The 14,893-nt window shown below is 44.7% G+C and overlaps 1 protein-coding gene across 1 annotated transcript; it reads left to right on the top strand.

The window, feature by feature from the left end:
• The first annotated feature begins 937 nt into the window (after positions 1-937).
• On the top strand, positions 938-3,448 carry LOC109764995 (uncharacterized). The gene is made up of 6 exons (XM_040386911.3): positions 938-1,181; positions 1,332-1,839; positions 1,910-2,135; positions 2,221-2,392; positions 2,471-2,684; positions 2,759-3,448. Exons 2-6 carry the CDS (start codon positions 1,360-1,362, stop codon positions 3,248-3,250), a joined length of 1,584 nt encoding a protein of 527 aa, XP_040242845.1. The 5' UTR covers positions 938-1,181; positions 1,332-1,359; the 3' UTR covers positions 3,251-3,448.
• Positions 3,449-14,893: the final 11,445 nt, after the last annotated feature.

The raw sequence follows: 14,893 nt of genomic DNA, 5'->3' as shown, positions 1-14,893 counted from the left end.
CTTAGTTTTACCTCTTCCTTCTTCCATTTCTCTCCGGTGCCATCCTTAGATCTCGGGTCGAGATCTCTTGTAAGTGGAGGAGAGTTGTGACGCCCCAAGACCGGCGCTCCAGATGCCTTATGGATTCCGAGATTCGTCGTGTGATTTGTTTTGTTCGTTGCATTCATCTTTGCATCATGTGCATTGCATCATGTCATCTTGCACCCCTTTTAAAAAAACTCAGCTAACTTACCCTCCCAATATTAGGGAGCTAGTATAAAATTTTCCATTGATGTGGAATTACCTTTGACACACTTGCAAATAAATCTCAATGCCTTTGTTATCTCAATTCTTGGTCTCCGACTTGTCCTCATATTCTTTTATCATTTTATCGAGGCTCTTCCTAAATGTTCAACATTTTCGGAAACTTCGGATTCCTACTCGTTGTTCAAACAAGTTGAATTAAATTCAAATGCATTTGAATTTAAATCTTGCAACCATGGCCATTCCTATTTTCTCGGAACAAGCTCATTTTTGTGAGTCCGGGAAAATTGACCCATGCGCAAATATTTCCCTAACCCTATCTTTCTTTTCCTCTCTCTATTTCTTTTCTGCTAAAGAAAATATGAGGGAGAAAGAGAGAGAGAGAGAGAGCCTAGCCCAGCTGCAACCTATGCACAGGCCGACCCATGTCCTCCTAGGGTGTGTTTGGTTGGAGTCATGGACCGGAATGGCATGGGTCTGACCCAGTCCCAGGCCTCGTTTTCGCGTTTGGTTAGAAAATGGACCGGAACCCACTCGTTCCCACGGACCAAATATTCGGCCCAGATGCAGAACGTGGTGAGACCTCGAAAACGGCCGGACCACGCGGAACCGCTCACCCTCGCACTCGCAGCAGCCCTATCCCCTCGCCCTCCCAGGTGCGCCGCCTCCCATCCTCTCTCTCTCCCCCACCGATCTGAGCGGCGCCGGCCGGTTCCTCCCTTCCCCGCCGGCCGATTCCTCCATTCCCCGCTGGCCGGTTCCTCCCTTCCCCTCCGCCCGCTAACCCTCTCTTTCCTCTCGCGATTTGCAGCAAAACACAAGGGAGGTCGGTCTGGATCTTGTTGCGGCGGCTTGCAGAGGATTACCAGCGGGGCGGCGGCGGCTTCCGACGAGCTGACAACGGCAGCAGAGGCGCAACACAACACCTGACTCTCAAGGTAAAACAATCATCACTTCCTCTTGTATATGTTGCTGCTGCTCATGTATATTCCTAGCAAAATACATGTTGTCCAGTGTATCTTTGCAATATATATGTTGATGTAAGTATCATTGGTAGCCATATTTTTGATAGTATGCATCACTTGTAGATGGTCAAGAAGATGAACAAGAAAAAAGATGGTTAGGGGAGCTGCTGTTTTTGTTGCACTAGCTACAATGGCAGTCATTGTTTGGGCTGTAATAAGGAAAAGAAGACCACGCATTACCTATGGGCCAGTGCATGAAAGAGATCGAGTCAGATTTGATTATCTAAACCAAAGAATATGGCAAAGTGATGTGTTGTGCAAAAACATGTTAAGGTTTGAAAGAGCGGCGTTTTTTAATTTGTGTCGCATAATGAGGGATCGCAAGTTGCTAGAAGACAGTCCACATCTTACTGTGGAGCAACAATTGGCGATGTTTTTGCATACAATTGGGCATAACCTTCGGAATAGGGTTGTGTCAGCCAATTTTTGTAGATCATACGGCACAACCAGCATCTATTTTAGAAAGGTTCTTCATGCCATAGGCGAGCTTCATAATGATTATATACGGCCACCATCATTGGAGACTCCCACAAAAATTGCAGGAAATCATCGGTTTGACCCATACTTTAAGGTAATTTCTAAAACTATTCCTTAGGTATGTAGGCTATATGATATGGTATTTACTACTTGTCACTATATAGGATTGTATTGGAGCTATCGATGGTACACATGTGCGAGCAGGTGTTACCAAAGATGTGGAGCATTCTTTTCATGGTAGGAAGGCCTTTACAACTCAAAATGTGATGGCAGCGGTAGATTTTGATCTCCGCTTCACGTATGTATTGGCTGGTCGGGAAGGGTCAGCACACGATGCAACCGTTTTAGCTGATGCGTTAACACGTGAGAGAGGCTTACAAGTACCACCAGGTAAGAAGATGGCTTAGATAGAAATTGTCCATATGTTCTTTGCCTCAAGAAACCATTGTCACAATTATTTGTTTCACCTTTTTAGGGAAGTTCTACCTAGTTGATGCCGGTTATGGAGCCAAGCCCGGGTTCCTACCACCTTTTCGTGGTGTGAGGTACCATTTGAATGAGTGGGGCAACAATCCAGTCCAAAATGATAAGGAGCTATTCAACCTTAGGCACTCTTCACTATGGGTGACGGTAGAGCTGGCATCATTGTATGGACCAATTCCATGACGAAAACCATGCTTTGTTTTTTTGGCTGGTCTTGTTGCTGATGGGAAGAGAACTTCAAGTGGATTCAGGGATGTGCATCATAGACAATGTGCTGCTGTTTTGAACGAGCAATTCAAGCTTTCTGTCACTGGAGATCAAGTCAAAAACCATCTCAAGAAGTGGAGGAAGATATGGGGAAGGGTAGCCAACTTGAAGAATTTAAGTGGAGCTCTATGGGATGAAGACACTTGCACAATTAGGCTCAACGAGGAGCACTATGCAGGGCATTGTATGGTATGCTTCTCACGCCACAAATCTGATGCCATTTATGTTTGCATTATGCTAATCAATTTGCACAATGTTTGTAGACCCACAAAGCTGATGCCCCCTTCTTGAATACACCAATTGAACACTATCATGCCATGGCTTCCATTTATGGGACAATGGGGGCCAAGGGGCAGAATGCTAGGTCTGGCAATGATCTTCTTTCTATTGATCTCGAAGACAAGGAGAATGGTGAGGTGAACACGTCACCAAATGTTGGTGAGTCTTCTGACCCCAAAGCACCACCCAAAAAGAAGGCTAAGATAAAGCACGTTGTTGAGGATCCACTAGTTATCACTCTCAAAGATGGGTTCAAACTTGTGGCTGAAGCGCTTGTGAAGTTTAGTGGAGATGATGATGACATACCCGATGACCTTTGGGATGTATTATCCACATTGCCAGATTTTGAAGAAGAGCACCTAGCCCACTACTATGCTCATCTTGTGGACAACCCCAAGACTGCAAGAGCCTTCATGAAACTTACCCAAATCAACAAGTCCGTTTGGGTGAGTAGGTATGTCAAGAAGAACTTCTAAATTCGATATGGTTGTATGGTTTCCAAGTATGTGAACTTGACATGTATGGATGTAGTGCACTTTGATTGCTTTTGGACATTTGGTATGTGAACTTGACATGTGTGGCTGTCAAGTATGTGAACTTGACATGTATGGCTCTATTGCACTCTGATTGCTTTTGGGAAACCTGTGTTTTATGTGTTGTTGAAACCTGTGTTATATGTGCTGTCATTTATATGTTAAGATTGTCCATATATATTGTCATGTTGTCTTTCTTGAAAATACAAATGAAATGCTGCCGAAATTTTGAATTTATATCATGCCATTTTTTATTCCGTTCTTCCAACCAAACAGCGGAATGGAACCAACCCGTTCCGCTCTTTTGCTCCTACCAAACACAGGAATGGAACGGACCCATTCCTCTGGAATGGAACCATTCCATTCCATGACAGATGGTTCCCCAACCAAACACACCCCTAAGCCCAGCCGCCTATCTAACCCTAGGTCCGACCCCCTCGCTCTTCTCTCGATCCCATCTCCCTCCAGCGCCGCCAGTACCCTGATCCCCATCTCCCTCCGCTCGATCTCCTCCTCAGCCTCTCGATCTCCCACACGCATACACCCAGTGCCTCCAAGGGAGACGCCCGATCCCCTCGACGCTGACCTCGGCATTCGGCCATGGAGCCACGCCGACGACCACCAGCAGGGCGCCGCCCTATGCGCGCGACCACGCCGGCCTCTCCTTCCTCCGCCCAACCTCAGCCATGGACGTGCACTGCCGCTACTCTGCTGCGCGCGTCCCGCCTCCCTCGTCACGCCCGCTCCTTTGCTGCTACCCGGACGTCCCTGCGGCCAAGTGCGCCAGAGTGCCACCAGGCCGCTGGTTCCCCGCCTCGTCCGCGGCGCCTCGTCCCCGAGCTCCGAGTTGGCCGCCGCCTTGCTCCTCCCCCGCCATCCTCTCGCCGGTGATCAGCACCAGCAGGTCATCCTCGCCGTCGCCGTCACCAGGAGGAGCTCGTCCGCCGTTGTTCCGTTGCTCCCCTGGTCTGGGAAGCCCCGGCTCTGCTGCAACTCCACCAATAGGCCACGCAACTTCCAATCCGAGGCCCCCTATTGTCTTCTCTGTTGGGGTTTTGCTCTCGGAGCCCCTCCTTCGAACCCTGCTGCTGCCTCCATCGAAGACTGCCAAGGCCCTCTGTTTGGCCCCGATGACCTTTGGCTCCTGTGCACGCCCCGCGTCATACACCTCCACTTGCTGTTGCTATAGACGCCAAGTTTGACCACCGAATAGGGAATAACGCCAAGTACCAGGTCAATGAGGACCGCCAAGTTCGTCTTCCGCCGTCTCCGAAATCGCCAAGTACCACTACGCCCGGAGACCTCGGATCCGTCAAGTCCAATAACGACTGTGTACAACTACCGGCGACCCCGAACACCTATGGAATATGAACGACTACTTCCTCTTCGACTCGTGAACTACTACTTCCACTACCATCGCGAGAACGTCTCCTTCCATCTACACCGCATTGAACTCGTTCGGCCCCAAAAATGAACGCTTCGAAGGTATAACCGCCGGAACGACGCCCGTGGATGAATGCATGTTGTATGAGATGATCGTGTTTGCACCGTGTCTGAGTTTTCATTGCTCGGTCCTCCTCGTTTGCCATCGACCCGTGGGAACCCGGTTACCAGGATCACCCCACCATCTCTTGCGTGTTCCACACATCCGCACACTTCTCTTTTGCATCGGTATCTCAATCGAGTTGCCGGATCATCGGAATGTTGCCGTGGCACCATTTCCGTTGTAGTTGCCGTGGCACCCCTTTCGTTCCACCACGGTGACAAATGCTTCATAATATGCTCATGTCAACATTTTCATAAAACTTGCATAAAACTTGTATATCTCATCCGCATCATGATAACAACATTTAGGATGTTTAAAATTGTTGCATTAAATTGCTAAATATGCATATGGGGATTTTCAGGAATTTTTGTTTGTTGTTCCGGCCTCATTTAAACTTGCCTAGATAGGTAGTTTTCATATGCTTCACCCCTTGCCATGTTTAATAACATGTAATATTGTTGGGTACATAAACGAGAGAGAACTAAATAGTTGAGGTGGTGTTTCGTCAATATGCAACTCGTTGCATATTGAGCTCCACTTAATTTGTAGTGTTGTTTGTTGCACTTTGTCATGCCATGCCTATTAAAACTGGACATGCATCATACTTGATTGTGCATCATGCCCTGTTTATGTTATGGTTGTTTACCATGATGTTTGCTTCTTTTCGTTGCGCTTCTCCTTGATAATTCCGGTTACGTTGCGATTGTGAGAATTCGTTCGACTACGTTGGTTCGTTTACTTCATGGATTCAATCTTTTTCCTAGCCGGATTTCAGGCAAGATGATCATTACCCTCGATATCACTTCTATCTTTGCTTGCTAGTTGTTCATTCTATCGCTATGTCGCACTACCTACCACTTGTTTATCATGCCTTCCATATTGCCATGTCAAGCCTCTAACCCACCTTCCCAGCAAACCGTTGTTTGACTATGTTACACTTTTGCTCAGCCCCTCTTATAGCATAGCTAGTTGCAAGTGCAGTGCAGGTTGTTCCATGTTGGAACATGGATATGTTGGGATGTCAAAATATCTCTTATTTATTTAATGCATCTATATAATTGGCAAAGGGTGGAAGGTTGGCCTTTTGCTCGGTGTTTTGTTCCACTCTTGCCGCCCGGTGTTATGTTTCTTGATTTTGCGTTCCTTACGCGGTTGGGGTTATGGGACCCCCTTGAGGGTTCGTTTTGAATAAAACTCCTCCAGCAAGGCCCAATCTTGGTTTTACCATTTGCCTAACTAACAACCTAAACTTTTCCCTTGGGATTTGTAAACCCGAGGGTCATCTTTATTTAACCCCCCGGGCCAGTGCTCCTCTAAGTGTTGGTCCGAACCGAGCAGTCTGCAGGGCCACCTCGGGGAAGCTTGAGGGCTGGTTTAACTCGTAGCTTGTCTCATCCAGTGTGCCCTGAGAACGAGATATGTGCAGCTCCTATCGGGATTTGTCGGCATATCCGGGCGGTCTTGCTGGTCTTGTTTTATCATTGTCGAAATGTCTTGTATCCGGAATTCCGAGTCTGATCGGGTTGTTCCGGGAGGAGGAACATTCTTCGTTGATCGTGAGAGTTTGTGATGGGCTAAGTTGGGACACCCCTGCCGGGTATAAACTTTCGACAGCCATGCCTGCGGTTATGTGGCAGATGGGAATTTGTTAATATCGGGTTGTAGAGAACTTGACACTTGACTTAATTAAAATGCATCAACCGTGTGTGTAGCCGTGATGGTCTCTTTTCGGTGGAGTCCGGGAAGTGAACACGGTTTGGGTTATGATTGAAGTAAGTAGTTCAGGATTACATCTTGATCATTTCTAACTTCACGACCCTTGTGTAGCTTCTCATCTTACTCTTATTTGCGTATGTTATCCACCATATCTGCTTAGTGCTTGCTACAACTCCACCTCATAACCTTATCCTACCCATAAGCTTAAATAGTCTTGATCTCGCGGGTTTTGGGATTGCTAAGTCCTCGTGACTCACAGGTACTACCAAAACAGTTGCAGGTGCCGATGATGCCAATGCAGGTGATGCTACCGAACTCAAGTGGGAGTTCGACGAGGACCTTGGTCGTTACTATGTTTTGTTTCCTGAAGATCAGTAGTGGAGCCCAGTTGGGACAATCGGGGATCTAGCATTTGGGGTTATCTTATTTTCATTTAGATTTGTCCGTAGTCGGACTATGTGTGTACTCTGAATGATGTATGAATTATTTATCGCATTGTGTGACGTGGCGATTGCAAGCCAACTCTATTTATCCCTTTCTTGTTCATTACATGGAATTGTGTGAAGAGGACCCTTCTTGCGACAAAACCACAATGCGGTTATGCCTCTAAGTCGTGCCTCGACACGTGGGAGATATAGCCGCATCGTGGGCGTTACATGAACAAAAGTATATATGATATACATGTTATTGATGTGTATTTTACTAGTGTTCATAGTAACCCCTGGGTATTTGATACTGGTTCAGTCGCTATGACTAGTAACTTGAAATGGGAGTTACAAAGTGAACAGAGACTAGGTGAGGGCGAGGTGTCGATGTGTGTTGGAAGTGATTCCAAGGTTGATAAGATCACCATCGCACACTCCCTTTACCTTCGGGATTAGTGTTGAACCTAAAATAAATGTTATTTGGTGTTTGCGTTGAGCATTAATATGATTAGATCATGTTTATTGCAATACGGTTATTCATTTAAGTTAGAGAATAATTGTTGTTCTGTTTATATGAATAAAACCTTCTATGGTCGTACACCCAATGTAAATGGTTTATTGAATCTCGATCGTAGTGATACACATATTCATAATATTGATGCCAAAAGATGCGAAGTTGATAATGATAGTGCAACTTGTTTGTGGCACTGCCGGTTAGGTCATATTGGTGTAAAGCGCATGAAGAAATGCCATGCTGATGGGATTTTGGAATCACTTGATGGTTGCGAACCATGACTCATGGGCAAGATGACTAAGACTTTGTTCTCCGGAACAATGGAGCGAGCCACTGACTTATTGGAAATAATACATACCAATGTGTGCAGTCCGATGAGTGTTGAGGCTCGCGGCGGGTATCTTCACTTTCTCACCTTCACAAATGTTTTGAGCAGATATGGGTATATCTACTTAATGAAACACAAGTATGAAACATTTCAAAAGTTCAAAGAATTTCAGAGTGAAGTTGAGTATCATCGTAACAAGAAAATAAAGTTTCTACGATCTGATCGCAGAGGCGAATATTTGAGTTACAAGTTTGTCCTTCATTTGAAACAATGTGGAATAGTTTCGCAACTCACGCCACTTGGAACACCACAGTGTAATGGTGTGTCCGAACGTCGTAACCGTACTTTATTAGATATGGTGCGATCTATGATGTCTCTTACCGATTTACCACTATCATTTATGGGTTATGCATTAGAGACAGTTGCATTCACGTTAAATAGGGAACCGTCTAAAAATCCGGTGAGACGACACCGTATGAACTGTGGTTTAGCAAGAAACCTAAGCCGTCATTTCTTAAAGTTTGGGGTTGCGATGCTTATGTGAAAAAGTTTTAGCCTGATAAGCTCAAACACAAATTCGAGAAGTTCGTCTTCATAGGATACCTAAAAGAAACTGTTGGGTACACCTTCTATCACAGATCCGAAGGCAAGCTCTTTGTTGCTAAGAGTGGATCCTTTCTAGAGAAGGAGTTTCTCTCGAAAGAAGTGAGTGGGAGGAAAGTAGAACTTGATGAGGTAATTGTACCTTCTGTCAAATTGGAAAGTAGCTCATCACTGAAATCAGTTCCAGTGATGCCAACACCAATTAGTGAGGAAGTTAATGATGATGATCATGAAACTTCAGATCAAGTTACTACCGAACCTCGTAGGTCAACCAGAGTACGATCCGCACCAGAGTGGTACGGTAATCCTGTTCTGGAAGTCATGTTGCTAGACCATGATGAACCTACGAACTATGAGGAAGCGATGATGAGCCTAGATTCCGACAGATGGCTTGAGGCCATGAAATCTGAGATAGAATACATGTATGAGAACAAAGTGTGGACTTTGGTGGACTTGCCCGATGATCGGCAAGCCATTGAGAATAAATGGATCTTCAAGAGGAAGACGGACGCTGATAGTAGTGTTACTATCTACACAGCTCGACTTGTCAAAAATGGTTTTTTACAAATTCAAGATGTTGACTACGATGAGATTTTCTCACTCGTATCGATGTTTAAAGTCTGTCCGAATCATGTTAGCAATTGCCACATTTTATGACATCTGACAAATGGATAACAAAGCTGCATTCCTTAATGGATTTATTAAAGAAGAGTTGTATATGATACAACCAGAAGGTTTTGTCAATCCTAAAGGTGCTAACAAAATGTGCATGCTCCAGCGATCCATCTATGGACTGGTGCAAGCATCTCGGATTTGGAATATACGCTTTGATAAGTTGATCAAAGCATATAGTTTTATACAGACTTGCGGTGAAGCCTGTATTTACAAGAAAGTGAGTGGGAGCACTACAGACTTTCTGATAAGTATATGTGAATGACATATTGTTGATCGGAAACAATGTAGAATTTTGTGGAAAGCATAAAGGAGTGTTTGAAAGGAGTTTTTCAAAGAAAGACCTTGGTCAAGCTGCTTACATATTGGGCATCAAGATCTATAGAGATAGATCAAGACGCTTGATAAGATTTTTCAATGAGTACATACCTTGAAAAGAGTTTTCAAGTAGTTCAAAATGGAACAATCAAAGGAGTTCTTGCCTGTATTGCAAGGTGTAAACTTGAGTAAGACCCAAAACACGACCACGGCAGAAAATAGAAAGAGAATGAAAGTCATTCCCTATGCCTCAGCCATAGGTTCTATAAAGTATGCTATGTTGTGTACCAAACCTATTGTGTACCTTGACATGAGTTTGGCAAGGGGGTACGATATTGATCCAGGAGTGGATCACTTGACAGTGGTCAAAATTATCCTTAGAAGACTAAGGAAATATTTCTCGGTTATGGAGGTGATAAAAGAGTTCGTCGTAAAGAGTTACGTCGATGCAAGCTTTGACACCGATCTGGATGACTCTGAGTCTCGATCTAGATACATATTGAAAGTGGGAGCAATTAGCTAGAGTAGCTCCGTGCAGAGCATTGTAGACATAGAAAATTTGCAAAATACATACGACTCTGAATGTGGCAGACCCGTTGACTAAATTTCTCTCACAAGCAAAACATGATCACACCTTATTACTCTTGGGTGTTAATCACATAGCGATGTTAACTAGATTATTGACTCTAGTAAACCCTTTGAGTGTTGGTCACTTGACATGTGAACTATGGGTATTAATCACATAAAGATGTGAACAATTGGTGTTACATCACATGGCGATGTGAACTAGATTATTGACTCTAGTGCAAGTGGGAGACTGAAGGAAATATGCCCTAGAGGCAATAATAAAGTTATTCATATTTCCTTATATCATGATAAATGTTTATTATTAATGCTAGAATTGTATTAACCGGAAACTTAGTACATGTGTGAATACATATACAAACAAGAGTGTCCCTAGTATGCCTCTACTTGACTAGCTCGTTAATCAAAGATGGTTAAGTTTCCTAACCATAGACATGTGTTGTCATTTGACGAATGGGATCACATCATTAGAGAATGATGTGATGGACAAGACCCATCCGTTAGCTTAGCATAATGATCGTTAAGTTTTATTGATATTGCTTTCTTCATGACTTATACATATTCCTGTAACTATGAGATTATGCAACTCCCGAATACCGGAGGAACACCTTGTGTGCTATCAAACATCACAACGTAACTGGGTGATTATAAAGATGCTCTACAAGTGTTTCCGAAGGTGTTTGTTGGGTTGGCATAGATCGAGATTAGGATTTGTCACTCCAAGTATCGGAGAGGTATCTCTGGGTCCTCTCGGTAATGCACATCGCCATAAGGCTTGCAAGCAATGTGACTAATGAGTTAGTCGCGGGATGATGCATTACAGAACGAGTAAAGAGACTTGCCGGTAACCAGATTGAACTAGGTATGATGGTACCAACGACCGAATCTCGGGCAAGTAACATTCCGATGACAAAGGGAATGACGTATGTTGTTATGCGGTTTGATCGATAAAGATCTTCATAGAATATGTAGGAGCCAATATGAGCATCCAGGTTCTGCTATTGGTTATTGACCAGAGATGTGTCTCGGTCATGTCTACATAGTTCTCGAACCCGTAGGGTCTGCACGCTTAACGTTCGATGATGATTTGTATTATGAGTTATGTGATTTGATGACCGAAGTTTGTTTGGAGTCCCGGATGAGATCACGGACATGACGAGGAGTCTGGAAATGGTTGAGAGGTAAAGATTCATATATAGGACGATGGTATTTGTACATCGAAAGTGTTCCGTTGATACCGGGTCACCGGAAGGGGTTCCGGGCAACCCCCGCCAAAGATATGGGCTTAATGGGCCAAGTAAGGGAACACACCAGCCCACAAGGGGCTGGTGCGCCCCCTATAGGGCCAGCCACATGGGGAGAAAGGGAAAGGAGAGGAGGAAAAGGGAAGTATGAAGTAGGACTCCTACTTCCTTCCCCTCCCCCTTCCTTCCATTCCCCCTTGTCCAAATATGGTAGGGGGGCGAATTGGACTAGGGGCCCAAGTAGGATTCCTCCGACTTGGGCGCGCCCTAGGCTGCCTCCCTCCCTTTCCCTCCTTTATATACGTGGGGAGGGCACCCCTAGAACACACATCAATTGTTCCTAGCCGTGCGCGGCGCCACCCTCCACAGTTAACACCTCGGTCATATCATCGTAGTGCTTAGGCAAAGCCCTGCGCCAGTAACTTCATCATCACCGTTGCCACGCCATCGTGCTGACGGAACTCTCCCTCGTCCTCAATTTGATCAAGAGCTCGAGGGACGTCATCGTGCTGAATGTGTGCTGAACACGGAGGTGCCGTACATTCGGCACTTGGATCGGTTGGATTGTGAAGACGTTCGACTACATCAACCGCGTTACTAAACGCTTCCGCTTTCGGTCTACGAGGGTACGTGGACACACTCTCCCCGCTCGTTGCTATGCTTCTCCTAGATAGATCTTGCGTGATCGTAGGAATTTTTTTGAAATACTACATTCCCCAATAGCTTACCCACCTATCTCCATACCCAGGCCGCCCTGAGTTTCTTAGATGACGCCTGCCAAATGCCCCCTTTCCCACAGATCTCCATTCCCATCCCCATCCCCCACTCCAGAGCGTCGCAGCCTAAGCCCGGCTACGCTTCCCGTGGAGCTCGAGGAGCGACTGGCCCAAAAGAGCTGTATCGCAGACTCTTCACCCGACGTCGCCGAGGAAGCTGACGACCATTACTGGCCGCAGGCACTCAAGCAGCGGGCTAGAGTATGCGGGTATGTCTCGGACGCCGGCTAGGACATCGAGGTCATCAACAACAACGGCCTGAGACGGGCTATGTCACAGGTTAAGTGGCCCACTCCCAACTCCTCGGGTTCAACCGCCGTCGATCTCATCCATGGCCCCGCAACTGATCTCCTCTGGCTCGTTGTCAACAATTTGCCATCCTACATCGCCATCAAGCCATTTTTCATTTCTGAAGGACACGTTCTGCGATGCTGGCTTGGGATGCACAGCTTCCAAGTCAGACCTCATCGACGACGACCAGCAGGAGGGCACCCTCTCCGGCTCTTCCAAGGGGAAAGAGCCCATCTGCTCTTCCAAGAGGAAAGAGCCTATCTGCGACATTAGGGAGGTACCCTACAGCCGTGCTCTTCCAAGGGAAAGGAGCCCATCTGCGCCAACATGGAGCGCATACAGGGTCCGAGCTCTTCCCACGGGAATGAGCCCATCTGTGACAAGTGAGGAAACCCATGATTTGTTTTTCCGTGCCTCTTCATAGGGGGAACCCATGATTTGTTTTGTCGAGTCCCTTTTGTAGTGAGAATATGTCCAGTTTTAATTGCTATATTTGGTTGCTTGCAATATGCCTTGTTTATTTTAGTTGTCACAATGTGATCCTCTATATGTGCAATTATTTACTGTGCAATACATTTCATCAATCCGGTTTTAAACATACTGATAGGAATGCATATATTAGCTTGCTGTTAAGCCTGTTATAGCTATGCCTCTTTTAAAGTTTTTTGATTGTTCGATTGTTTCTAGTTAGCATATGTCCAGTTTCAAATGCTATCTTTGGTTGTTCGTAGTATGCCTTGTTTATTCCAGTTATTTCCAATGTGATGTTCTATATGTGGAAGTCTGAACTGTGCAGTTCAATTTCATCAGTACCAGTTTGAACAATACCACTATGAATGACTACATTTGGTTGCTACATCTTGTAGTTAACACGCCTTCCCATTGTTATTTAACAATAAACAGTGTACTTAGACTGGCACAATACCAGTTTGAATGACTATGTTTGCTTGTTGTTAAATGTTAGGCCTATTGTAGTTAACACACCTTTCCACTTGTTTTGCTTACTAGCGTGCTTAAACCTGCACACTGAAGCTATCTTTTGGAGATTATTTTGTCTGCCATGGATATTTTGGTTGATGTTTAGCCTGTTGTGCTTAACATGCCTCTCGATGTACCAACACAGGACAATTTTGGGAACGACTACTATTTTTCGTCGAGGTTAGTTTCATCCCATGGCTTATATATACTCACTGTTCAGGATATCGGTAGCTGGTACCAGATAGGCCGAGGGCTGATAAGGGACTAATCGGTGAATCAGACTTTTAACTGAATATATCTATAACCCATTTATCGTTAGGTTAACTAGGGCCATATGTAGTATATCTGAGGCTACATAGTGACTTGCACTGTACTTAATGTCTAAATATGCAATCCTAGGCTACATAGCAACAAGGAAGAGTGTTACCTTAATGTTCTGATGATGTCTAGATATACGTAGAAGAGCAGCAGCAGGAACAACCACAACAACAACACAACCCTGTTTGGATACTCAACTTAGCTAGAGGTTAGAGTTAGTTTCTAGCTCATGACTAACCCTGAACTAACTCCATCCAAAGAGGTGTTTGGATGACAAGGTTAGATTGGCAATAAGTGCACTAGGTGAACTAGCTCCAATTAGCACCTCTTGGGTTGGATAATTTTTTGGGTGGGTTAGATGCAACTAGCTCTAACTAGCCCTCATGTTTGGATATACTTTAGGGCTATTTGATCCCGAACTAGCTCAAACTAACTCTAACCCATGGATACAATAGCAGTTAATCAACCGATAATTTGTAAGAATGCAAGAAACTCCTTCCGGCCCATAATATAAGATGTTAATTCATCTAATATGTGAGTATATTGGATGTTATAAGACATTATAAAAGAGTGTTGTACTACATCATTGTGCAATTGCTGTTTAGCTTCTAATATTAACTTGGTGCTTTTAGGTACATATGTCATTGGTAAAGATCCGCGCTTCGACCCTTTCTGCGTATGGGGCAATGAGATATCGATGAACCAACATCAAGTGAGGAAGCTGATAAAGATTTTTAGTAAAATGGGTCAAAAGATGGAAATTAAACTATTTGTTTGCACTTTATCCAAGACAACAGCGAACTGCAGGATGGTAAGTAAGAACTCTGCAGCCTTCTTTTTACTGCCCATAATGAGTTGTGTTAGATGACAATGTCTGAATCTTTTTCCTTTGCAGTGGTTGCCAAAGCACTTTACTCAAGATTACCTCTCAAAATAAATGATTGGTGGCCATGCAAAGGTTAAAGTATTTCTACTAGAACATGATGATTATCTAGATGTTTTCTTGAAGATCGTGAAGGATGGGCGGTCGGACATCACAAAGGGTTGGACTAGAGTCGTTTGTGCCTTCTGCATGGAGGAGGGCACAATATGGGCATTCCTCTTCACCTTGCTCAGCAACCAGAATGTATTTCGCCTCTTTCTTCACTGTCTTTAATAGTACAAGTATACAACTGTGGTTCATCATTCTTTATTTGGTTCTTTTGTAATTCTTGAACATATGTACCTATGAATCGAATAATGCATTGGTTGTTGGAACCTGATGGATATGAA

Source organism: Aegilops tauschii, chromosome 4, assembly GCF_002575655.3.
Source record: "Aegilops tauschii subsp. strangulata cultivar AL8/78 chromosome 4, Aet v6.0, whole genome shotgun sequence".
NCBI classification, from domain to species: domain Eukaryota; kingdom Viridiplantae; phylum Streptophyta; class Magnoliopsida; order Poales; family Poaceae; genus Aegilops; species Aegilops tauschii.
This window is presented reverse-complemented; position numbering and strand designations above follow the sequence as displayed.